We start from the raw sequence: 25997 nt of genomic DNA on the forward strand, positions 1-25997 counted from the left end.
CTATTACTTGCTTTTTTTTACATCTCCCAGGCAGGCTCCTATACCAGGAAATCCCCTTTTCCTGCCCAACCCCACAGTTCTTCTACTCCTGCATCTTCAAGCATGGCTTAAAAGCACACTTTCTACCAGGACACTGAGAAACCCTGGCCTCCCCTGCAGAGCCACATCTTTTAGACTAAAAGACCTTGGTCCCACTATTATCCAGGGTATCTAAGTGACCTTGCTTCTGCACTTCCTGATTTTGCTGCCTTTCCTTATCGCATGATTCTGCAATTTAGCACTCAATTCCAGGCCTGTAAAAGTGATGCAGGGAAAGGGGAAGGGACCACTATATCTTTTGGTGTCCTTTATAAGGAAACGTTTTAAGAGAAAGTGGAACCTGATTCTCCTCCTGCTTACACCTGCATAAGTCACTTGATGTCACCAGGGTAAATGGGGAGGCAGGCCCATTTTTTTATTGGTCTGCTGGGAGCCTTGTAGCACTGTGCAACAAATGCTAGTTCAGTGCGTGACCCGAGGGCATTTTGTAATAGCAAGCATTTAATGCTTTTTAATTTAATGACTTTTTTTTCTTTTTAATTAAAAAAAGAACTAGTTTGTCTGCCTAGGTTCTGTAGGAGATAAAAGGGATATAATAATCCTTTCCTACATCTGGCGAAATTAAGATGTAGAGAAATTAAGGAGTGTGTCTGTACTACAGAAAAAGGTGTGATTGCAGCATGGCTGGGCCTACCTTAATCTAGTTTGCACCTCGTTAGCTTGGTTAACAGGAGCAGTGAAGATGCAGTGGCATGGGCTCCAGTCTAAGCTAGACATGCCATTGCAAACCCCAAGGTGTTTACTTGGATTGCTGAAGCCCACGCTGCCATCTCATCATTGCTGTTTGTTACCTCTGCTAAATAAGGGGCAAGATTACATCGTCCCTTGCCATACAGGTACCCAAGGTCACACAGGGAATCACTGTCAGAACCTGTACGAGGACTCTGATCTTCATAGCTTCCAATCCCTTTTTCAGTGGTCTTATTGATCCAACTCAAAACCACCTTTCCATTTCTCCCTGTCAGGCTAGACCCTTGAGATTATCATTATGCAACTTAGCTGAAAATCTCTTAGAAATTTTAGATCTGACCCTATAGGCGCAGAAACTGATAACAGACCAAGCTGCAAGACCCAGTCCAATTGTCATGTAAGCCCTTAAGGTATCTCAGTATTAGATGCCTTTGAATCATATTTGAAAGAAAATGAAAAACCTCAGCATGTTGCCTTGTTTGATATGAGCCAACTCTCTGAGAAGCCTGGTAATACCTCTTCCAAGGGAAGGGGTTGGCAACAAGAGAGCAAGGAACTCTCCAGACCTTATATCCTCTGCCTAACCAAGCCATGCAAGACCCTGTAAGCAATCACAGATATCCTGTGGCTCACTTCTACTGTTGATAAACCCACCAAACTGCCATTGATTTCTATTAAAAATGTCAAGATGCCGTTGGTCATCAGTTTTGAGTTTTTCCTGAGACCAGGACATCTCTCTATAATAGTTAGATCAGAAAGACCCTGCCACACTGAAAGGAGATGGGGAACCTCAGTGGGGATGCAGTTGCAAAAAATAAGAGCACTGTGGTAAAATTCTGCTGAGAACGAGCGGTTAAAAGGTGATGACAAGCCAGTAAATACCAATCACAGGGAATGCTTTCTAGATTTGGTTCATTTCTAGCACTCAGTAGATCTACAAACCTTTGTCACTAATTTCATTTTTCCCCCTCCAGGGTGATGAAGGACCCTTAGGACCACCGGGGGTCCCTGGTCCAGAGGTAGGTTTCCCGAGTCTCAAGAGTTCTAGTCCGTTACTAATAGCCCCGTCTGCCTCATCAAGCATTTGAGGCTGAAATAACAATGAAGGACTTGAACCTTTTTCTTCCCAGGAAGTCAGTGGAGAGGCTTCCATTGGGCACTGGTGAGACTACTTTATACCACTGTAATATTGAGCTAACAGTGGGCTCAGATGGAAGCCATGAATCTAAATATCCTCTGACAATGGAATCGTTTGGATCCAGATCCAAATTCTACGACTGTCCTTTCTCCATAATTAACCCCCGTGTTGGCTACCCTGATTTGAAAAAAGGTCTATGCTGGTCATTTAAATAGATCAAGAAACATGAAAGTATTGACAACAGAATGAACAGTGCTCTTCATCTGACCCACCATATGAGAACTTTGCAGAGTAGAAGCAGCAAGGCATGCTATATCCCTTTTCTTTCTCTCTCTCACTCCCTCCCAAGATAAGTACGAGAATTTACCAAAACCTAGTGGTTCACACTAGGGTCTGAGTTGAGAGTTTACTGGTGTGGGAGTAGGATCATAGGAAAGTAGGGCTGGAAAGGACCTCATGAGGTCCCCTAGTCCTGCCCCTGCTCAACACAGAATCGTCCCTGACTAAACCATCCAAGCCAAGTGTCTGTCTAACCTGCTCTTGAAAGCTTCCAAGTACAGAGATTCCAGTTTTTCTAGGTTGACCATGCTTATAGTCAGAAATTTTCTCCTAATTGCCAACTTAAATTTTGCTTGCTGAAGCTTGAGGCCAGTGGTCCTAGGCCTGTTCTTTATGATCAAAGCAACTGAGACCAAAACCAGGTATCAGAGTTCTCAGACACTGAGCTGAGGCTCAGGGCAGGTTTATGGTCAGAACAAAGCAAATGACCAAGGCCTGAAGGTCTAAGACAAAAACAGGATTAACCAAACCCGAGGTCAAGTGGTGCTGCGTTTGGAAAATCCACTGCAGGAAGTGGGAAGTTTTTATAGCCTTCCAGTCAAGGGCTTGTGGCTCTCATTGGTCCACCCAGGTCATCTGATTCACCATTAAAAACCATATGGGAGGGTCCAGGCCACATAAGGGGTGAACTCTGGCTAATAGTCTGGTGGTGTTGTGGTTTAGGTTTCTGTCTACAAACACCAGCAGCCTGGGTTCAAATCCCCAGGGCCCTGACAATAAATATCTTGTGCTGCCCAGCACTGATGTAATGCTGCAAAGGAGGAGTTTCTGATGAGCAAATCTTTGCTGGCTTCAATACGTATTTTTGTCCAGAAGCCCATGATCCAAATCCCAGCTGGTTTCCATGAAGCACTGCTGTGATAAAGCTCCCGCATTAGCGCCCTTCTTCTAATGGAGAAGCAGAGATTTCCTTAGTCACACAGTAGCTATCTAAACCTGGGACCCAACCTGTTCCCACTGCGAGTAGTTCCAGTCCACAACAGCGTCATAGGGCTGCCAGGGTCTCTTGTGTGCTGGATTATTTGAGGGACTATGGTTTGCAAGTTGCAACAGGTCGAGGGCATCAGCAGCGGGTGGGAGTAAGGATATTAATATTCACCCTTTGTACTAATCATTATTTTTATATTTCAGGGTCGTCCTGGCTGGAAGGGATTTCCTGGAAGACCTGGTCCTGATGGTCTAAAGGTAAAGAGGGGGTTGGTTCATGATATAAGAGATGATGAATTCAGGTGGGAAGTAGAAGGAGGAAGAGGGCAAAACTGGAGTTAACCTTTGGAGAAGTCTGCTTTCCTAGGGGTAATGCGCACTTAGCTTCCTGTTTTCATTGCAGAAATGAACTGGAACAGTGAAGACTTGTTCTGCCTCAGCTTCTGCAGCAGAAGGAATGACAGAACATTTTTTAAACCACTTGTAGTACTATAAACAAGCACAGCTGATATTAGCCAAACAGTATTTTTTCCATTGCTCCTCAATGGTTACGTTGTGAAACAATGCAAATCCTTCTTATCTCTGTTGTCTAATTGGCAGCAGAAGCCATCCTGGGACGGTCTCCTCTTCAAACCCCCACTCCCCAAAAGCTCTTTAAACACATAAATAATAAAAGTCTGCTCTGGCGACACGTTTGGAGTCACGTTATCTGCCTACTGAGAAAATACAGCTGCTGTCACCCAGAAACAATGTCTGCTCAGCTAGGACTGGCTTCTAGACATCCTGTCCTGAGAAACACAGATGCACTTCCTTTGAGTAACTCCCCCACATCCCATTGTTTTCCATGATCACTGTAGGCTTCTATGGGCATTTATACACATACCTTTTCATCCTGTGATGCGCCAGAGATGCAGCAGGTCGGAGCAGACTCGATTAATTGAATCTGCTCCGCATGTGAGCTGATGCACACTGCGCTGCATCATGTGCAGTTGTGTAAGCGGCGAAATGCGTGTCAGTGTGCAGAAAATGGTGACGGCGCACTTTTGCACTAAGATACCTTCGATGTATTTTAGTTCAAAAGTGCACTGCTGCCATTTTCTCAGCACTGGAGCACATTTTGCCACTTATACAACTTTAAAAGTACCCAGTACTGCGGTGCAAATGTGTACAAATGCCCTATATGTCCCTTTGCTTTTCTCTCTGGTTTACCAAGAACCAGTGGCAGCCGCTGGTAGACTTTAATCTTTTAATGGTGAGCACAAAAGTTAACCGACAGTGCAAGTGGACTAAGTTTTCAAGAGAGCTCATTGCCAGATTATTAATTGCTCAGGACCTGAGACACAAGTTTTCAGAAGTCTGATACCAATGTGCACCTGATGCCTCCGCTTCTGGAAATCTGCTGCTAAAAAGTAATTAGTCCAGGTATTACAGACCCTGAGTTTTACTCCTTAATTATAAGATGTCTGAAAGATTCAGACAGCTTGGAAGGACATTTTTGGAGACTTCCTCTCCCTAAAAAGCAAATTGGTTCACAGGATTTATGCAAATTAACTGCACAAGGGTTGCTAATTGTGGCTAATTTTGTAACTGAGGCCCATTTCTGAGGCCCACAAGCGAACAAAAGATACAGTCACTCAGGTCAAACCTGTCATGCCATAGCTGAGGTTTGGAGAGGTCTCAGGCAGTTAACCAGTCAGGGAAAGAGCTTTGCTGCAGCAGCATTCACTAACCTCTGTGATATCTTTCTCCATTTCATGCAGGGAGAGCCCGGAAATCGAGGCCGGCCAGGAAAAGTTGGTGAGCAGGTAAACGCATCGTTTTCCTTGCCCATTTGAACATCTCTCATATACTTATTTCAACATTGGTTCCTGTTCCAGGCTGGGAAACTTGACTTGTTGCCTAAAGTCATTCTGACAGTGACACAAATCAAACACGCAGTTTTGCAAATTTGATGTTACAAATACCTCCTTACTGCCAGGCTTTGGTCCCAGTGAACAGAGGCTGCATCAGCACACAGCCTACTCTAACCAGGGTAACAATCTATAGATAGGGAATACTGGGTAAATGCTACAATTTATGAAAATGTTTTATTATTATTAATACTGGGATGTTATAATACCAGTATATACAAGAGCATATAGTTTATAGGGATGATATTTTTCACGGGCATTTTTATATGTGCTCTGGGAGGCATAGGGGGGCACTTTAATTAGCGAGCTGCACTAATTAAAAGTGCCCAAGCGTCATGTATCAGGGTCCCCACGCTGAAAAGGATGGTGGGGCACTTTGAACTGAAGCTCATTGAGTGAGGTTCAGTTCAAAGCACTGCCACCATTTTTCAGCACAGGGACGGTGATGCACGTGATGCTGGAGTGTGCCGGCGTGCATTAATTTCTGTGCTCCAGCAGACTCGATTAATCTTGTAACTGAGGCCCAGCAGACTCAAATAATCGAGTCTGCTCCAATGCACTGGATTTCCAGCGTGTCAGACCAGGAAATGGGTATAGGAGCCACTATACCCTGCATGGATATAGGAGCCTCATAATTTCAACCCGAAAGAAAATGGATTTTCTCTTTGCCTCTTTGCTTTCCTCTGACCCTTAACAGGCCTCACAACTTTTGTTGCAAAATTGTTCATTCCCATCAAAATGGATTCTGTCATCCATCATCAACCCATCAATACGACTGGCTCAGGGCATTGATGGCCCTGTACCCAAAGCATCCTGTGGCTCTCTAATGTCCAGATGTTGTTACCAGTGGTATTTATAGGGGTGCCAGGCACTCTGTAGACAGCTTCTACAAAGCAGTCTCTCCTCTGTACAGCTTGAGATGCAGAGGGGGTGCTGATGTGTGCACCTTTAAAAGTGCTTCCAAGAAAATCCTAACAGAGCATATGGTGGTTGTGACCCTTCCACAAAGTGGCCAAATCCTTCAGTTTTGCATCGATGGCATCCAGTGCTTTTACCATTCATGGTGTAAAACCAGAACCTCTTGTGATTCTCCTTCTTGTCTCTTACAGTTTGTCTCCTCTCCGTTCTTTTGTGGACGGCTTAGACAATTTTTTCAGGGTAGCTGCTGGTCGATAAACTACACAGCATGACTAGGAGTTAGATTCACATGCTGTTTTCCTTCATAAACTTACTAGAAAGATGTTTCCCAAGTTCTTTTTGCATTTTTTAATGGTCGACGTCTCTTCACAAGTCTGCCTCATCCTGCCGTGTGCAGGCTCTGTTGTGACGTTCGGAGCTTCCTCACATTGCACTTGATCACTGGAAGCGGAAGGCACTTGACACTGGGAAGAACATGCCCTGGGTAACAAAACAAAGACGAGAGCCCTGCTTCGCCATCATAGAAAAGAAATTTGGACTGGGAAATATGGGAAGATACGTCATGCCTATAGGTTTTTGGGAAACCACAGGCATCAGGGAAAAAGAAGCAAATGTGCACCCTCTCCCTGTGATTGACATCACCCAATCTACCCACCACCAACCCTGAAATTGCAGCCACCGAGCCTCCGACACATTCTTCTCGTTCTGACATGACCACATGGAGCCGGATGCAGAGGACTGTGCCTGCGCTCCTGAGAGGCTGACTGGCCATTGGCAAAGGGATGTACGAACTTCTCATTGCTTCTTGGCCAGTGTTTCTGGTCTGTGTACTTCGGTTTGTCAGCCACCCCAGCTGTTTTTTCTACTGCATCTAACAAGTGGAGACGGTTGGTCTTATGGGTCTCTGACCAAGCACATCCAAAGGATCAAGGCAGCAATTTGCAGTACCAGCAGGATTTCTCCGCAATTTAGCCAGCCTGCTAGTGGATGGCAGTTCCCATAGGTGTCATGTAACCTCTCATAAACACTCACATACTCTTGGAAGCTCCTCTTTAAAAGAGCCCGTCAATTAAATACTTGTTCAAAAAACCCACAAAAACAAAGCAATGAAGGGAAGCAGTGTGGTGCAGTGCGTAGAGCACTAGGGTAGGGACTTTGGTGACACACCTCTGAACCCAGGCCAGTTGATTCAGCTGGACACACCACTTCACCGCTTTGTGCTTCAGTGAGCCCAACCTTAAAGACAGCAAAGTGCTCGGAGACCTACTGATGAAAAGCACAATATAAGAGCTAAGTACTATATACCTGCTGCTGCTCTGGCTGAGCTTACCTGGCTGAATTCTCTTAGGACTGTGAGCTCAGGATAGAGAGCTTCCAACCCCTCGTGGCTTCCTTGGAAGTGGAGCGTGCTATCCTCTTCCTGGTAGCAAGGGATAGTTATTTGTTTGTTTTTAATAATTATTTGGTTCACAAAGAACCGCTGACGAAGAGGAGATGCTTAGCATAGTATCATTTTCAATTACTTTAAACTCGTTTGTTTGGACGGATTGCTGTGGGGCTTCTGGAGAGCTAGAGAGGGAGAGTGCAAATAACTGTACAACAAGAACCTCATTGTGCATCAACCTCTCCATTCTCAGTGCGGTACACTCAATCAAAGGAAAAAAGTGATAATTATACAAAATTGGAGCCCAAGTTAGGAAGGATAAATAACAGAGGTTTGAAAGCCATGAACTAGAAATCAGATGATCTGGCTTCAGTTTCCTGGCTCTGCTACTGCCTTTCTCTGTGGACTTGGGCAGCTCATTTAAATGCGCCATGCCCCAATTTCCCCATGACAGAATGGAAGGCCACCCTACTTCATCCAGCACTGTGAGAGGTTTAATCAGTGGAGATTGTAACCTTGTCAAGGCTGGCATCTCTTTTGATCGGTTTTTACTGTGAATTGCAGTTTGCATAACAGGGCACTGATTTTGGACAGGACCTCTAGATGCTGTTGCATTACAAATAATTATGAATGTTTAGAAAGTGCTTTGAGAGCCTAAAGTCATTCAAAACCAACTCTGGATAAAAACGCTAGACATTATTCACTAAAAAGCAAACACAGCTGGCCTCTGCTGACTCTGAAACCAGAACAGAGGGAGGAAAGTTGGCTGTATTGTTTTTACTCAATTAGTCTGCCTAGAAGTATCACCCAGAAAAAATGCTATTTCCTTATCAGTTGAGTCATTAGTATAAAAAAATGTCACACTAGATTAATGTTATATGACCTCCTTTCTCATCATATCTTTCCTACACGATGCTTGGAGTATTTTTCCCCCTGCAAATGGCATCATTTGGAGTCAAGACTATCCAATATCAGCAGATTTTCACAGCTGGGTGGGAGGACTGGCAGGAAAGGGGGAAAAAATGCAACCCCAGATCCTCAGGCATTGAAAGATCTGGTCCTTGCCTATTCCATTTCTTCCCAAGACACAGGTAATAACTCAGAAGCTCCAACGTTTTCGGCGTTGTAGGCATAACCCGAGCAATGAGACTTTTCATATTTTCTGCTCAGCGCTCGGCAAAAATTGCTGCTGATTGGGAACTCCCAGCATGATGGTGTGAAATAAGATCGCGTATGCGTCTCCTCACTGTGCTTCCTCTCTGCTTCCGTGGACATCTGTTTAAGCAAACATGGGTGTTTTTGAAAGATTTCCAGTGTTATTTGAGTGTTCGTTGGGAAGACAGAGTTCTAAAAGCCATGGGGTGGCCCCTGATACGCTGTTTTTTCCACTGCAAAGAAACTGACTCAGGAAATTCATTCATAAGACACTTGCAGTCTCAACATGCGGAAAGGACTCCAGCTGCCGAATTCCGCCTGGAGCCGGGAACTGTCCGGCTTAACCCTTCCTTGCCAGTAGGTGGAGACAGACGCTGACTGAGAAAAGAAGTCAAAGGGGCCAAGACTGCTCGCCTGCCTTGCAATGGAGCTGCGGAAACACGTCGCAAGGGTACGACCTGCCTGAGGATCCTTGCTGGAGGCAGAAACCAACCTACTGTGCCACCACAAAAGAGGAGATGCCTTCCTTCCTCCAACAGGAAGCAAAGTAACAAGCCAGGAAAAGGTGCCACAAGGGCACAGCCCCCCTGCCTGCCTTGTTCTGAAAATTGAAATGCGATTAGGCACACCAGCAAAAAGAGCCTGAGCGTGGCATGTGCACTCAGTAGGAAGGAGATCTTGTCGCAACAACATCTCCTTGGATTCCCTCATTTTTAACGGAAGAGTAACTCTTATCGCCTGCTCTGTCATGTAGGTCATGATGTTCAGTGACGTACTGATCACATCCTACTGGGACGGTACAATGATATTCGACGCTTGGATCTGTGCAGACACCGTGGTGAAGATCCTGTGCCTATGACATCCTGTCTGTATTACCCACTCCCACTACTTTTGTTGGACTGCTGAATACGCCACCTGTCACGGCCCCATCTCCACGAATCGTTTGGTCCAGTGTAATTCACTTTTATCCAGCTCTTGAGGGTCAGCAGTCATCCTCGGCATATGCAAACTCCTATCTCAAGTGGACAAATAAGGATCTTTGGGTAAATCTTACACCTTTTATTAGGCCAACTAAAATAGTTGGAAAAATTCACCTTTGCAAACTTTCGGGTACAGACATCCTTCTTCAGGCAGAGGGAGGGTCTGCAGTTGTGTTGCGCTTTTCCTGGATCAAGTGGAGACATGAGGGCAAAACCCTTCTTTTGTTCAGTGCTTAAGAAGTGGGTAGAGCCGCAAGGTAGAGGCTGAGCTCTGGTGTGCAGAGAATTAAAGCCACATTGAATTTGCTCTGCAGACACACAACACGGGTCAGAGCATCCTCCCCAATCTCTCTTATTTACTGTTTTACTTTCCCTTTCTTCCATCTGAATAGGATTATTGTACATTAGCCCCCCATCCTTCTGTGCCTTCATTTGTTTTGTTTCCAGCTCTAACGAACCAGTAAAACAGAAAAGGGCCGTGGTCAGGTCCTGCTGGGAGTGACTGATGGGCCGTTGGTCTCTGGGAGCTCCTGTTCATGCTGAGCTCTGCTCGTCCTTGTTTCTTCAAATGCGGTGTGTTTTATGCAAGACGTCCCTGCTGAGCTGCTTGCTGTTGATGCAAAAAAAGCAGGGAAGAGGTTTAATTCTGATGGGGGCTGCATGACAACCAGACTAAGATAAGAATTACAATCTGTGATTCCCTCCCTGCGAGTAAGAATCAGCATCCCTTTCTCTCTCTGTCATCGGAGGGCGAATGCAGCCAACTGCATCATGAATGACATGTTGAATTCCTCATCCAAAGCTTTACTTGCTTTAGTGTATCCTAAACTGTTACTGTAAACCTAACAGTGACTGTTATCCATGGGATCCTTGCTGCCAGCATTTCATGTGTGGTTACACACGCTTCTTGAAGTTGTGTTTCAGCAGCATTGTATTTCAAGGTTGCTCCTTGAAGTAAGCAAAAAGCTTCATGCAAGATCCATTTTCTTGCAGTGGCAACAGCCTGAACCTACCATTTTCAGTGGATTCCTGGCTCGGTATCTGCCACCACCACTGGCTCTTTTGGGACATTTCAAGACTTACTTTTTTCCTGCATTCTGTTCAGTGTCTCCATCACATTTTGGCCAGTCGAGAGCTTTGTGAGCCAATTTCCCCTAGTTATTTCACATGCCCTCAATAAACTCACTGGCCACATCTACATGAGCAGTGGACTGCGCAGTTGTTACTGCACAGTCATTTAGTACTTGCATAACCAAGTACTAAATGACTGCATGTAACCAGTTTTACTTAACAGTGGTGTCCCCGCACGGGTTTTTTCTGATGCTACTGTGCAGTAGCATCTTGTGTAGATGAAGCCACCGGGTCTTTATTTTTACCTAGACACGACTATGCTGTTTGTGTCTGCTTTCAAATATGTCCCTTGCATGGGTTAATTCATTGCAGAATGTCAGCATGAACTGCAAGAGCCAGAGGACCACCTGTGCTGGAACTGATCCTACACCACTGGGATTTCTCTGCTGACAAGCCATCTTGGCAGAGCAGACCAATTGTTGCTTCATTTGCAGGAAGCGATCAAGTTATCCTTTGAGTTATAACTGAGCACAGAAGCCACCAGCAGAGAGAAAACTCTTTCTCTGACTGGAGGTACCAAGAACTGAAATCCAGTCGTCACTCCTTCCTTCGGCCCTTCCAGTTTCCTAACAATGCCTATTGAATTTCTCTTCCAGTATCTCATAACCCATCAGCATGGCACTGGAAGGCGGGTGCCAAGAAGCACAAGCCAAAGGATCCATAACCACAGAAAGTGCGTCCCATTTCCTTCAGACTTTCCATCTTGCTTCTTGATCCAATTAGTGGCCTACTTGGTTTTCCAAACCTTGTTGTCCTCTTATGCTCTCTCCATGAAAACTTCATGTTGTAAAAGCTGATGCTGCATGGTGGGCATCTCACTGGTAGTCCAGTTTCCTCAGCCTGAATTTTGACAGAGGCTCCAGTGCACCAAACCCTTTGGAAATACTTTAAAACCACTTTGCTTTCAGCAGTCTCAGTAGCATGTTCATTGCATGAGTGGGTTAGAAGCATCAGAGCTTTTCTGTGTCCTTTTTAACTTGGTGTGAGAGGATCTGTCATCTCTGGTTTGTCAAACAAACTGCAAAGCATGTTTTGTCCGGTTTTTAATCTTTTATGCTAGTAGTCAGCCTATGCAATTCCTTGGTCATTCTAGTCTATGCCTTAAAACCAACCAGATGTTTCAAGCCCTGGGTCAATAAATAATCCACACACTGAATATCAATCACCAACTGTGTATAGGTATCTGTGTCTAATTGAAAAAGATAAGTGGTCCATCAGCCTCTAGGGATGATGTCACTCTGTAGTCAGCTTGCCTGTTGTCATGGATTTACCCTCCTTCGATGTGTCCTGGTGCTGAACAGTTCAGGCTTCAACTTATTCTGCCTTTAGGATAAACCCCGTTTCACTTTTGTGCATCATAGTCACACTGTGTACGGTGGATTTTTTTTTTTCACAATGCAGATTCGTACAGAGAATTTTTCAGTTCCATCCCTCAGGCCGGGGCACGGCAGGGAGAACTGTAAAACTGTCAGAAAAGGGTTCGGCTCTTGTGAGAGGTACTGGATCAAGAGTACTGGAGACAGAAACATTGGGTTTCACACTCTCTCGAGTCCAGTTTGGCTTATAATATCACTAGGGTTACTTATACTGCGGAAGTGCCTAGGAGCCCATTGTGAACTAGAGTCCTGTGATGCTATAAATTCAAAAAAAGATGAGACTCACCCCAAAGAGTTTACCATCTGTGCTTTCTGCATCCTGTTTTATTCCCATGGTGGTTTTCTTCCATTCTCCTCTTAAACAAGTTCAAGGAGGAGAACTCCTTATTCCACTTCTGTCTTATGGGGAAAATAGCTCCATTTTCCAGCCCCCTCAGCCTCTCCCCAATTCACCACTGTAACACTCTAATTAATCCTTCCAGGCATGTTGCATGAGTTCAAGATTACATGATGTCATCAGTGTACATGCTTTAATATGTTTTGATTTAATAATAATACTTGTAATGCACACAGCACTTTGTACTATAGAAGTGAAAGGACCTCAGACCAATAGGAAAGCTGATGCAGAGTTGCTAAGTGCCTTGCCCAAGGTTGCACAGCAAAGCAACAACAGAGCTAGAAACAGATTTCATAGATTTCATAGACATTAGGGCTGGACGGGACTTTGGGAGATCATCGAGTCCAGCCCCCTGCCCCAAGGGCAGGAAGTCAGCTAGGCTCAAAGAATCCCAGCAAGATACGTGTTCAAACGCTTCTTAAAGGAGTCCAGAGTAGGTGTTTCTTTGAAGTTCAGTCCATGGGAGCATACTGCCTACTTGCTACCTTCCTAAATGCACCTGAGATGGTCCCAGAGCCTTGAAGGTCATACCTGAATCTGAACTTCATCCCACGCTCCCTGTCCTCTAATGTACCTAACCAAAATCCTAGATCTCAACAGCCTGAAACTTTTAAGGCTCAGATCCAGTCTTTGCAGTTTGTGTCCATCTCTGGGCCACAGAAGATGGTTTGAAGAACCTTTTCCATTTGGCTTGGAACAAACACAAAGACCTGATGGAGGATCTTACTAAGCTTCATGGAGCCATTCCTCCTGCTCTCTTTTTAGGAGCCCCATCTTGCAATGCAGAATTTACAAAAGAGAACAGTTCTTTTTGTCCCCCTTCACGTCACAACCCAAAGAAATCCCTGTTTATTTAAATACCCTCCACCTGCTTCCTTCTTCAAACGGTTCAGTTCTGTAGATTGCCATAACATGAGTCTGTCCACCAAAAGGTCTCATGATCAGGGTCCTCTGCTTGCACAGCGGGTTTAAATACCATCTCCCAGCCTTACACTTCAAAAGCCCATGTCCAGAAGCACAGTGGATCTGGCCAGCAGGCTCTGCCACAGTGGTCTCATGTCCTCCTCCACACGATCATCGGGGACACAGTCAGCAGCTTCATCCGCATTGCAGCTGGGCCTTTGATCTAACTATGCAAGCTGGAGCGTGGCTTTCATTCCTGGCCCAAGCAGTGGGAGATGCTTGGAGTGATCAATACGGGACCTATTGGATGATCTAAAAAAGACTCCATATCCAGTAAGAAGCCTAAGGATCACGGTCAGGACTATTAGCTGTTCCAGCAGCCCTGCAACAACAGCAAAAATGGCACCAGCTTTGATTGGAAAATGCTTATTGTGCTTCTAAAGCCATACTCTTGTTTGAAGTTGGCTGTGGGGGGTGGTATATTTTAACCGAGTCTGTAAACAGTCTCTCAGGAATTTTCAGCTGAGAGTATCCATTTCCTTCTTCATAATTAAAAGCAGTTCTTTGTGTTTCTTCATTATCCCAAATGAGGTTGGATCCCAGAGAGCCTGCATCTTGCTTTGTTTTTGAGAGGGTTTTTGATTAGTGTGACAAATCTAACTGCTCTTTTAGCCCAGCTAGCTGTGTCTGCTCTGGTCTTAATTCCCCGCAGACAACCCAATGGTAAGGCTCCACCAGTAGTAATGATGGTTAATGCAGGGCTCTAAGCATCTGCAGACATTTTAATCCCACTTAACCCAGAGCAGGTCTAAACAATGCAGCAGTTAAAATGCTGGTGACCACTGGTGTGTGGAGCTCCGGCTATTGATATTCCTGGTGGAGTTGCACAGAGAGGATTAACATCAGGAAACGTTAGCAAAGGAAAACCCTGCCATGGAGTAGGCCTCTCCACCAAATGCTCTCGGCCAAGTCAACGATTTGTCCCTGGTATTGTATGTTGTGGCTCTTATAGATGCTAGCACTAAATCTCCAGCTGGCTTATAAAGCAGAAGCAGCTGGTGAGCTAGCTCCTCCTATAGCTAGAAGCAACTCTTGTCTTCTATAGGAGCCAGTAAGAATTCCTGGGCAGTACAATGCGGGATGCTGTGCTAACTCAGCCAGTAAGGTAACCCAAATAAATTGTTTACTCGCTAAGCAAATAAATCAGAAAATTAATTGCACTTTTCTGTTGTCCTCAGGGTCTGATGGGTTTCATTGGTCCAGTAGGGGAACCTGGAATAGTAGGAGAGAAGGTAAGAATTGTTTGCAAATAAATCAGCTATTCTAATTTTTGGCCAGCATGCGAGTGTGTGGAGAGTATGGAAAACTATGAGATTTACGGTCACATTAATTCAAAGCTAAATGAAGAATTCCAGGACTTGAAAAAGTAGCTTTGTGCTAGGTGGAAAACGTCTGTTCTGTTTCAAGTGTAAAGGTCTAACACTTGCTTCTTCTTTAGAGGGGCACTGGCAAGATTTTTTTTTGCTAATAGAGGTTAGTGAGTTTGTTTCATTCATTCAGAGTCTTGTAAGAACAATCCCTACTGATTTTTTTCCCCCGTTTTTCTTAGGGCAAATACTTGCCCTCTCCCCAGCCTGCACTGCAAAGTTTTCCTGGCTTTGATAGCCTCTTTGTGGACTGGTAATATGGATCATATCACCTCAAACCTGGAAATGTGGGCCCAATCCTACACTCTGACCAGGCATTAATTCAGCAGAAGTTTAGCTTGCAAACTGATCCGTGCATGCAGATCCCTTTGTCAACACACAGCTCCCCAGGAGCTCTGCAGGATCCTGGCCTGAGCAAAGACATAGTAACTGAATCCCAGCAGCAAAAAGCACTCTGAGTAGCTATGGGAATAAGAAAACATCAGTCTCAACAGCACCGTTGAGTTTAAATGGATTCATGAAATGAACAGCATGGAGAGAAACAACAGACAGTGGCAAGTTCTGTCCTCTACCTTCTTTGTCAGCAAGACAGTATTACTGCACCGCCCGTTGTAGCTGCTCAGAGAAGCTGAGTTGCCAGCCCACAGTCAGCAAGCAGTCAGCAACCTAAAGGAGCTACATTGAGTCCTATTCCATTATCTTATCCACAAATCCAATCCTCATGTGGCAAATCACTATTCTAACACAAATATGATATATCAGTGTGAGGACAAACTCAGGCTGTCCCATAAGTCTGTCCTAGGAGACCTCAGTAGAGCTGCATTTTCTATCAGACTCTTTCTCTACCAAGGCAAGCTTACAGATGGCAGAAGTAACTACCACCCACTTAAAGAAAAAATTAACCAGACCTTGAACTGAAATTGCATTGTAGGACTTACTACATTATTCTGCACTAAATGAAGTGGGAAATACACTTCCATTAGGCATAGCTGAGCCAGCAGTCTCTATCCAGAAAACTCCAAACCGAAAATCTGAAACAAACAGAATCCAACTATTATCAAAAAGGATAATATAACTAACAGGTCCTTTCTATGCATTCAGGAAGAAAGCCTTCCATTAACAAAAGCCATCTGGAGACAATGTCTTCTTTGGACTTGTTTTAATAGATACTTAAAATCTAAGATATTCCCCCCAATATGATACGACAGTTGGAAGATAGGTCAAATTTTGGGCGTAAACTAGTTGGTAGTGTCTCTTAGCTCCTTCTCATCCCCATCCCGGCCCACATAACTTGCACACATAACATCACAGCGTGTTACCAGCTGAAGCTGATGAAATTGCTGTACATGTCTCCAATCCATCCAGACAGAGAGAGCAAACAACCTTTGGTTAGTGCTGCAGCTGTCTTGACATCAGTAAGTTGCTGGATTACTGATTAATACCATTTATAATACCACTTATAAGGCTCCTGGCTTTCTATATCTGCAAAGAACAACAGTATGATGTGGAGGAGCCAAGGTTATATTGAAAGATGGTGAAATGTGTGCATGGTTACTAAGCTATACAACCAAGAGCTTCATAAACGACTTGCTGTTTTGAATGTCTTAATTTTTTAGTGCCTCTTATAAGACACCTTTTTTAAAGCTTGATTTTTAGAAGGTAAGTACTGAGGGTTTGCTCACAATTGACCCCTTTATGGTGGCTGAAATTGGGTGCCTCCAAAATTCAGGCTTCCTAAATTATTGTTGTTGTTGCTATTTACTACCATTATTGTGATGGTACCTGGGAGCTCCCAGCACGACCCCACGGTTCTGCAAACAGACCAGAAAACCATCCCTATCCCCAAACACTTACAACCTACTTTTAAAAATCTTGGCCTTAATCACCACACTCATTCTAAACACATAGTGGTCTCATTCCCATTCACAATCCCTGCAGCCCCACCAAAGCTTCCCAGCCCATGCCACTTCCAATATAACAGACGCTTAGGGAGAACAAGGCTTCAGGGTGAAGTGTCCTTTAGACATTTGATCAATGAGGAATGAAGATTTCCTATACAGTTCAGTTCCCAACTGTGTGATGCCTACATTTTCTGTGCCTCAGCTCCGTCTTCTTTTCAAAAGGAAAATAAAAAAGTTCCTTTCAGCAGTGCAGAGAATGAATCATGCTTATGTCCAGTGCTTTGGCATTCTCGGATGCTACCGACCTTTGGAGGAAACCTTTCTGAAAGAAGTATGCAGCTGTAGCAGGATGATCTCTTAGCAGTAAGCATCAGCTTTAAGTGGAAAATCAGTGACCACTGTTCTGACACTACAACAGAAACCTGACTAAAAGGCAGAGCCACTAAACCTAGCACTATTTATATATCCTGTGGAAATGTCAGATGCATTCCCAGATCCAAGTAGGAGTAGCAGATGTTGCAATGTGTGAATCATCCATGCTTTCAACTGCTGTATTATCATCCCCATTCTCCCATCCTGTCATTTATAGCACTCGTTAACAAAATTACTTATTGTACTTTATGCACTTTTGTCTTTCCTAGGGGGACCGAGGCGCAGTTGGCCCACCGGGCCCACCAGGAGTCAAGGGGTCGATGGTAAGGAGTAAGTCTGCATTCTCTCTCTCACTTTCTGTCTGACTAATGCCTCCCCATCTTTTGTGGTGACGGTCCAATAGAAGTTACAACTCCTGGCAACCTTTTTGTGAAATGTTAATAACTACAAATTCTTCCTATTTCCATGGGAATGGAGAGGGTGGGTATTTGATTGACCAGTGTTGAGTTATAAACACCTCCAATCATCTACCCCACCAGGATTATTAGCATTGTTCACTCCATTTACTCTTCTGTTTACTGAGAGTGTAGACACATGACCCATTTGCTATGTAGGGAAAGTGGAGCAGACACAACACACAGATCTATTTACATAGTAAATCACTCCAATCCGGGGTAGAATTAACTGTTGAAAATGTTTGATGCATATCTGCTCCCACTACATCCAGGAACAGCTGTTTGCTCAGTGCAGCCTGGTTCCCCTGCCACCTAGCGGCAAGTCTCTGTAACAGTGCCTGCTCTGGGCAGCCACTTCGGGAGAACTGCTTATATGTGTCCTCCTTCCTGGGTGCATCTATGCATGCAGTTAATGTGCCTGAATTTTCTCCGCAGAAAATTCAGGCTCATCCAAGCGTTCCTGAGTGTATGTCTACACGTGCGCCTACATTGGGAGCAAATTGCACCTGATAGAGCAGCTCAGCCCAGGGCTGCTTCTGCCCATCTCTGTCCCCCTGCAGCAGCCAGGGGGGCTCCAGGCTCCCCCAGGTGCCAGCCCCTGGCCGTCCCAACTCCGGAGGCAACCCCAATCTGTGCAGGGGGAAACTGTCCTGGCCTCGGCGGGCAGCTCCCTGCCAGCCACAGGGAGATCAGAGCCAGCCCCTCCCAAGCCCTGGGGGCAGGGGGAGCTGTCCCAGCTCGGTGAGCAGCTGCTTCCAGCCCCACACAGACCAGGACCCATCCTGATCTCACGTGGCTGGGAGCCAGCGTCCCACCAAGCCAGGATAGCTCTCCCTACCCCCTGTCGCCCCAGCCACCTAGGCTGACCAGGAATATCTGCAGGTACTAGAAAATGGTGCATTAGACTAATCTACTGTGCAGTAATTGCTGTGCACGTGTAGATACTGATGCTTTACTTCTCATTAGATTCGGCTAATGCTCAGCAAAACATCTCATGTAGAGGCACCCACTGCAGAGCAATTTTACTGGAGTCTGGGGTAAATTGCTTTGTCATAATTGTCATCGGAAAGTATGGCTGGAAGGGACTTCACAAGGTCATCTCATCCAGCAGCCTGCTCAAGGCAGGATCGTTCCTGACTAAACCATCCCAGCCAAGTGCTTTTAAAGAGACACGTCACGTGTCCACAACCTGAAAAAACAATAGCGCTTTGAAGCATTTTCTATAAGGCAACAAGTCAGGATCTGTTGTGCCAAGCAAAGATAACTGCAAAATACTTGGGGGCTCGGGCCTCTGAAGCGCTTCCTGTTTGCAGCTCCCTGCCTGGTCGAAAGGCCGACTCTAATAACCACCTGAGCTCTTGTTGTGCCTTTGCCACTGGCTCCCTCTGTGGCCTGATGCAAGACAAAAAGATATACTTGCACACCTTCACGGCCTGCAGCAGGGCCAGTCTGTTTTGAAAATCTAGATGCTTATATTGTAGCCGTAGTGGGAGCTGAGTACATCAAAAATGTAGCCCCAGTTGAGGGTGCCGAGATCTTGAAACATCTATCCCTGAAAACTGCCCTAGCAAAATAGCTGAGCTGGCCTGATCTGGCAAGTGACTGATGCTGCCTTAGTTTCTGTTGTTCCCTGCTCTTTCCACTGACCAAGGGAGAATGGAGAGATTTCCAAGGAATTCATGCTGTGTATTCTTCTTATCTTGTAGGGGCATCCTGGAGCACCAGGAGGAATTGGCTTTTCAGGACCTCCGGGACCACCAGTAAGTAAAACCTAGTCATCTCGTAACTGCACGGAAAGAGTTTGTGTTGTGCTCAAAACCAAGGCCATTGTGTTAGCCATAGGTTTAATTCACAGTTTGTCAACAAGAGACACTGAAAAAGGTAGCACAAAGGACTTAGAGAAAGAAACACTAAGAAGGGATGATGCTTATGTGAGGCAAGAAGATGAGGCAAAGAACAGCACTGACTTCAGTAAGACTCTGAGTTAGGTGGATGAATCCACAAGCTTGCGGACTCTGGTATAAACACTGCCTGCAGGCCTGATGCTGCAAGGCACCGGGCATGTCCAGCCAAAGGTTACAGGGTGCTTGGTGCCTTGCAGAAAGGCTCTTAGCCCCTTGTGCATTTGACTGCTGATGTAGCAGACCTGCAGAAGGTTTCTGCTTCTCCCCAAAGCAGCACACTCTCTTGCTGTGCAAGATGTGCCACATGGCTTTTTTGGTGCCTTGCATGGATGGATCTACCTTCAGCTGCTAATGAAGAATGGAGGCAGGGAGAATGTGACTTAGCAAATTCATCGCACGTTCATTTAGACTGTAGTTGTCTGAAAACCAGCTCATCCACTAACATAGTAGAGCAGTGCATTTGACAGCTGTGGTCACTGCAGTGAGCTGCCCGGCTGCTGTAAACATTTCAGGTGTTCTAGTAACGGCCATCATCATTTGCTGAAGTGTCTCTGCTCCATTGCAGTGCCCCTACCTGGGTCACTGGGTCTCCTGAGATTGAAAGGAGAAATGAAATCCTTAAAGGCAGCAGAAGCTCTAGGTCCAAAGTGAATCCAAACTTTTGCAACTCATTCTTCTGTAAGGGAACAGACAAATCCCTAAGTCCAAGTCTTGAACTCTGAAGTGGGACACTGCTCCTTAGAGAGAGGCCCTGGCTCCACTGTGTCTGCAGCCTTCAGACAATGCAGAAATCCTTCTCTGTTGTGGCCTTGGAGCCTGTCACTAGAATGTACCACATGTGCAGTATACAGCACGGGGCATCAGAGCAGCTGGTGCCAGGTGGACCCCTCACTTGGAAGAGCTGCCATGGTACAAGAACAGCTGTGAGTGGAGCATGGAATTGGCAGGAAGGCAGATTTTACTCGGGTTTTAGTTTCTTGCAGTCCTTGGTTGGACAACAGCCCTGCTGTCGTGCTGGCAGAACTGCCACTGATCCTCCAGCATAGTGTATTACTGATTAGAAATAACAAGACAGTTGTACAGAGAGCAGGGAAGTGCAGGGAACTAACTGATGTCCCTCCACATGTGTGGATTTTCTTACAAATTAGTTAGTTAGCAGTCACATTTCTTTGGTCCAATCAGTGCCAAAGGGTTAGGCCTCCAAAAGACTGCTGACAGCTCTGCCCACTCAGAGAGCTCCCAGATGCTGCTGGTCACTGTTCTTGCCAACTGCAGCTAACTGGCTGGGTACCAGGAGTTTAACACTTTACACAGTGGCATGCAATAGTAGCAGTTTATAGATATATCCCTAAAACAGACATAAAGAGAAGTCTCTTGGGGCACTGACAGACGTGAAGAAGGAAAAAACCCACTTTATTAGAAGAGGAGGCACATTACTTCAGCCTGGCTCCCCAGCATCTGTATAAATCAGGCCCTTTAGCAGGGCTTTTTGGTGCTTTTATCTAATAGCTGATTCAATCAGCTATTAGGTAAAAGCGCCAAAAAGCCCTGCTGAAGCACCCGATCTATACAGACATTGGGTGAGCCGGGTTACACTAACATGATGCCTCTTCTGGGCATGCACTGCACTTGGTGCAGGGGTGCAACGAGCTGAAAGTAAAGCACCATTTTTTTTCATGTCTGTAAGCAGCCTGAGATGTCAGAAGAGCAGAGCAGTACTGAGGTGTGGCCTGCTTATCCTGCCCTGACCAGAGGGTCTGGGCTGGCCAGCAGCTGATTCCACAGCCGGCTTTCAGTTGCAGGATGTGACTGAAGACTCAAGGCATCACACTACAGTATACTGCTTACCTGTTCCTCATAGCATCATCCATGGTTGCCACTGGCAGCACCGTTTGCACTGTGGGTGGGGTGCTCCCCTGTACCTCTTTGAGCCACAAATACATGCATTACCTAGATATATTTCTTTGTGCTTGCCTGAGCACAGGGGAGGAGGAAGGGGGTGAGAGAAGCCCCTAAATTCCCTCTCAGCAGAGATCAGGTTCTGCAATAGCAAAGACCTGTTAATTGTTGGGGGGTCATGTGCACCACCCTTCCCAATGCTGCACAGCACGGTGCATCGCCAGCAGCACCGTGAGAGTCAGGGGACAACACGCAGTATAAGCTGGCACTTGGCACCAGAATCTTGCCCAAAGGAAGCAACACATCCTCAGATCTCTAAAGGTCTCTTGAGAGCATCTGAAGGGTGGAAGTTCTGCAGCTTCCTCCAGTAACCTGTTCTCCTGCCATCAAATAACCAGTAGTGTCATCCAAGCAAAACGTTTTCTCCACGAGTTCACTTAAAAAACAAAAGCAAAGTCCCAATTAGATAAGCCATATTTCCCAGCCAGGCCAGTGAATCAATCTCTTGGTAGTAAATCTCCATTATTATTACCTCCAGCTGCTGCTGCCTATTTCTGTTCCAAACAAGCCTTTATTATTTACTTCTGAAACCAAACCTATAGCTTATTGTTTTTGTTGTTGAATGAACCTTTAGAGGCAAGAGTAGCCCACTGAGCCTTAGCCGCATTGATGACTCCACTGGTTTAGAGAGGAGAGCAGAGCTGTAGCTGATAGACATGAAACTACCCACAGTTTCAACCCATTTTGGTCTTTAAACAAACTCCCTTGCCCCATTCTGATGCATCTCCTGTGTTAACATACAGCCTCTGCAATAATTTATGGAATCACTTTAGTGCCATCCACCTTCACTGACGAATGGCTCCTTGAAGCACTAAGTGGGAGCCAGCTGTCATGAAAGGTCTTATGGCTGGAGTGAATTTTTTGTGCATTTAGGTTTTTTCCTAAGCTCTTTGGAATGGGCAAAATACTTCATGTGTAGGATTTTCCAAACACCAACAGAGTATTTCATTTTAATGTGTGTTTACGTTAAAAAATAACTCTAAGAATGTGCATCTGAACCAGCTGCTCCTTGTGTGACTCAGTCACATACACTCCCTTCACCCAGAAAATAAAGACTCTACTACAGATCATGCTGTAGAGCAAACACCTATGAGAGAATGGGCTGGAATCTATTCCATGCTGGGTACTGTCAGCAAAGCAACGGTGCATTGCACTTTTATACTTTTCAAACTGTTAACTGTGTTTCAAAAGCAGAAGCTTTATTAGTGGCAGTGATATAAGTAGCAGAAGGATCACAATCTGATTTTGTTTGGATTCTCAGCAGAGTTCTCAGGGCTTGACAGTTGGCAAAATCTTTAGTATATAAATAGCAAAATATTATGTGGCATTTCTGAGAGTAAATATGGAATCTGTGTCATTCTCAGTTTTTAATACACTATTTAAGTTACAATCTAGAAATGCATGATTATTGGTCTAATCCTTGTAAAGTAATTGAACTCATTTACAGTTCTAAGAGACTCTTAACAAGAAAATATTTCATTTTTTGGTATGTTTCCTGCATTTGTGATGTAAACACAAGAGATGTCAAGGTCACTGACTAAGCTCTGAGATCTTATTGCAACTACTGGCATGACCATCAAAGCCCTGGTAATATAAAAGGAGCTCCATATCTGAGTATGATTATCTATGCAACACCAAGAATGCACTAGGCACTTAAAGACAAGTAATCTGTAGTTGGCCAAAAAATTTAAAGTTGAGTGCCTAAACTTAAGGTGGCTGATTCTATATTTACCTAAATAACAAGCCTAACTTCTTTTAAAGGTGCTAAGCAGTAGGCACATCCTATTAATGCGCAGCAATAGGCTCCAGAACTTATCGCTCCAGAGCTTATTGCTGCTGAGCACACATCTGCACGTGCACCCAGGATTGCAGCATATTGAGCCAGGGCAGAGCAGCCCCGGCTGGCAGGGAGCCCCAGGGGTCAGCCTGCCAGCCTGGGGCTGCTCCCTCCAGCTCAATGTGCAGTGGAGGGGCTGGATGGGGCACAAGGGTGCTTCATTGCAGGGCTAGCCGGAGTCTACACGTGCACTGCTGCTGAGTTTTTTACTCTTAAGTAAATACAAGTACTATCCTGCTGCAAAGTAAATTAGTTTATTCCTAATAGCCTCACAGGGGTGCATGCATAGATGCCGAGACATTTACTGCACAGATAACTACTTTACTGTCTCGTGTAGACATGCCCAGTGGCTCTCAGAAGCTTTGACTGGGGAGCTGTGCACGCTCAACATCTCTGTAGATTCAGCCACCAAATACTTCAGACACAGATTTGAAAATCTCAGTCATGATCCCTGCCTTGAAGAGCTTAATAAACTAAAGATCACTGATATATTCACAAAGCCACACTTCTAGATATGACCTGATAGCACTACAAGATTTGAAGACATGGCAGCATCTTTGGCAGACCTCACTGGATCAACCTTGTATTTCAAGTGGGTGTAGCTAAAATGCATGAAGGTTGTGCACAAGTATGTAACTCTGGACTGTCTTCTCATAAATCCTTTCTCTGGTTTGACCCCTGTATGCCACCTTTCCTTGCCTTCCATTTGTTTCCTCTAAAATCCTTTTCCTGTTGTAGGGCCCTGCTGGAGTCCGTGGACCCCCAGGTATAAGAGGAGTCAAAGGCCATCGGGTAAGCAGTTGCTAACTAAGTAACAATTCCATAACTCTCCTGTTTCAACCTTTTGTTGAGAAATGTAGGGCCTTAGTTCCTTGGAATAAGAATTAGTATTAAGTAGAGATGATGTCAAGATATATGGGGAGGGGTGGTCTGTTTCTTTGGCTGATGAACTGCAGAAGAGAAAAGCTGCCTTTACTGGAGACACAAAAACCTTGAAGAAAAGTAAGGCAGCTAAAATATAAGGGCAGTGTTAGCTTCAAGGTTGGTTTCTTGACTTGGGGTTTCCAAAGATGGCATGAAGCTAAAAGTCTAACCACCTGTGGTTCCCAGTCAGGTATGACGGCACTTTCTTGGGTAGTTGGATAATACAAAGTCTAGTGATGGTGAATTTAGGAAGAGTGAAAGCTTCAATTAGATGACTGGGAGAGCCCCTGCTCATGGCTTTGATGACCCCCAACCCCTCTGCTCGCACCCATCCCACTTCTGGTTCAATACCCAGCTAATGTTTGCAAAGTTTTAATGGCTAGTGATTGCACATGGGTTTTGTGGAGGACTGCAAGAACATCAGACTTCTTTGTATTTGTGTGGGCCTTCTTTCTAATGATCTCAAAGTATTTACTTTTGCATATTTTAGTTTTGAAGGCTAGGGTTGGAGTAACGTTATAATCTGCCTGCCACAAGCTACACTTCTAAATCATTTAATGCAGCAATTCCTGCCTGGGGAACCTAGGATCAATGTTCATATTCATTTCCCTATACCAGAACTAATTTTTTCCTTAACCAGCTGGAACAGGGTAGAATGAAAAGGATTAATGTGATGAGACAGTTTTATAATCACAGCATTATGTAACCATGAATTGTTTTCAGTTCTAAAAGCCATGCTGGAAGGCCACTAAATAATGTCCTACCCCAGCAGTTAAATCACAGTGTCCAGTTTTGGGTTCTGGATGGAGAAACCAGCTTCCTTTCTACCCCCGCAGCCCCCACACCTTGCCTTGTGAAGGCCTCACATTGTAATTCCAGCACTCCCGTTCTGAAGAAGTCTCTTGGGAGCTGCAGATTCTCTGTGTTACACATCAGGAACTAATAGAATTGGTCAGGGTATTCATGAGCGTGACTGAAGAGAAACTGGAGACGTTCGTTCTGAGGAAGGTTGTGAATGAATACCTTGATATGCAATGACAGAGCAAAGCTAAACAGGCCAGAAACTGTGGATGAGCCCTGCCCCGGCCACTGCACAAGCTCTGTGGAGTTCCCTGGAGAGCATCAAAGATATTAGCTCAGGTGTAATCTTCAGTACTCTAATGCATGCAGTGGCAGGAGAGGAGTCCAAGTTCCTTCCCTTTCTCTCTCTCTCAGCTTCTAGTTCTGGAGTATGAACCCCATTGCACGAGCCAAGTCTGGGGGAACCTATACACATGCTCCAGGGGTGGGGGGGGCTTTAATTAGAGTGGCACTCGGGAGCTGCTTTAATTAAAACACCCGCAGTATTTCATGTATTCAGCATCCCACATTTCAAAGTGGCAGCAGGGGTGCTTTAACTAAAGCTCGTTCAATGAACTTTAGTTTAAGCATCCCCACCACTATTTTGAAACATGGGACACTGAATACACAAGATGCTGCAGCAAACCAGAGCGTTCGGATTAGAACGCTCCACCCAACTCAGTTAATCTGTGTAAAAGTGCCCTGGGCTTCCAGCAGCCGGCCGTGCACAACTGTGCTACTTGGCTCTTGTTTGCCTCAAGACTCAGACTTGCTTGGGATGTCCCTATGGGCCTTACAGTCTAGCTGAACTAGTTGAATTGGACAACAAGGAGTCAGGCTGATTGAGCAGCTTGCAGGTTTTCTGATTTTTAGAACTGATGAAGCTGATATTTATTATCCTGCTGGGTAAAGCTCCATTTTTAATGAGGTAGAACTACAGCAGCTAATTCTTTCTTGCTTTTTCTTAATTTCCAGTGGGAATTTTTCCTCCAGTTGGAATGAGAGCTGGACCCTAGAACAGATTCAGTTTC

At 45.1% G+C, this 25997-nt stretch overlaps 1 protein-coding gene across 3 annotated transcripts in view; it reads left to right on the forward strand.

The window, feature by feature from the left end:
* Nucleotides 1–25997, forward strand: part of LOC102575623 (collagen alpha-1(XXVII) chain B) — a 226635-nt gene that overhangs the window by 118625 nt on the left and 82013 nt on the right. For all 3 annotated transcript variants that reach the window (XM_019475657.2, XM_019475658.2, XM_014608190.3), the window contains 7 exons: nucleotides 1764–1808; nucleotides 3398–3451; nucleotides 4954–4998; nucleotides 14586–14639; nucleotides 17317–17370; nucleotides 19209–19262; nucleotides 23941–23994. In XM_019475657.2, coding sequence (XP_019331202.1) covers nucleotides 1764–1808; nucleotides 3398–3451; nucleotides 4954–4998; nucleotides 14586–14639; nucleotides 17317–17370; nucleotides 19209–19262; nucleotides 23941–23994 — 360 coding nt within the window. The remainder of the gene's footprint in view (nucleotides 1–1763; nucleotides 1809–3397; nucleotides 3452–4953; nucleotides 4999–14585; nucleotides 14640–17316; nucleotides 17371–19208; nucleotides 19263–23940; nucleotides 23995–25997) is intronic.

Source organism: Alligator mississippiensis, chromosome 12 (genome assembly GCF_030867095.1).
Source record: "Alligator mississippiensis isolate rAllMis1 chromosome 12, rAllMis1, whole genome shotgun sequence".
Classification (NCBI taxonomy): Eukaryota; Metazoa; Chordata; order Crocodylia; family Alligatoridae; genus Alligator; species Alligator mississippiensis.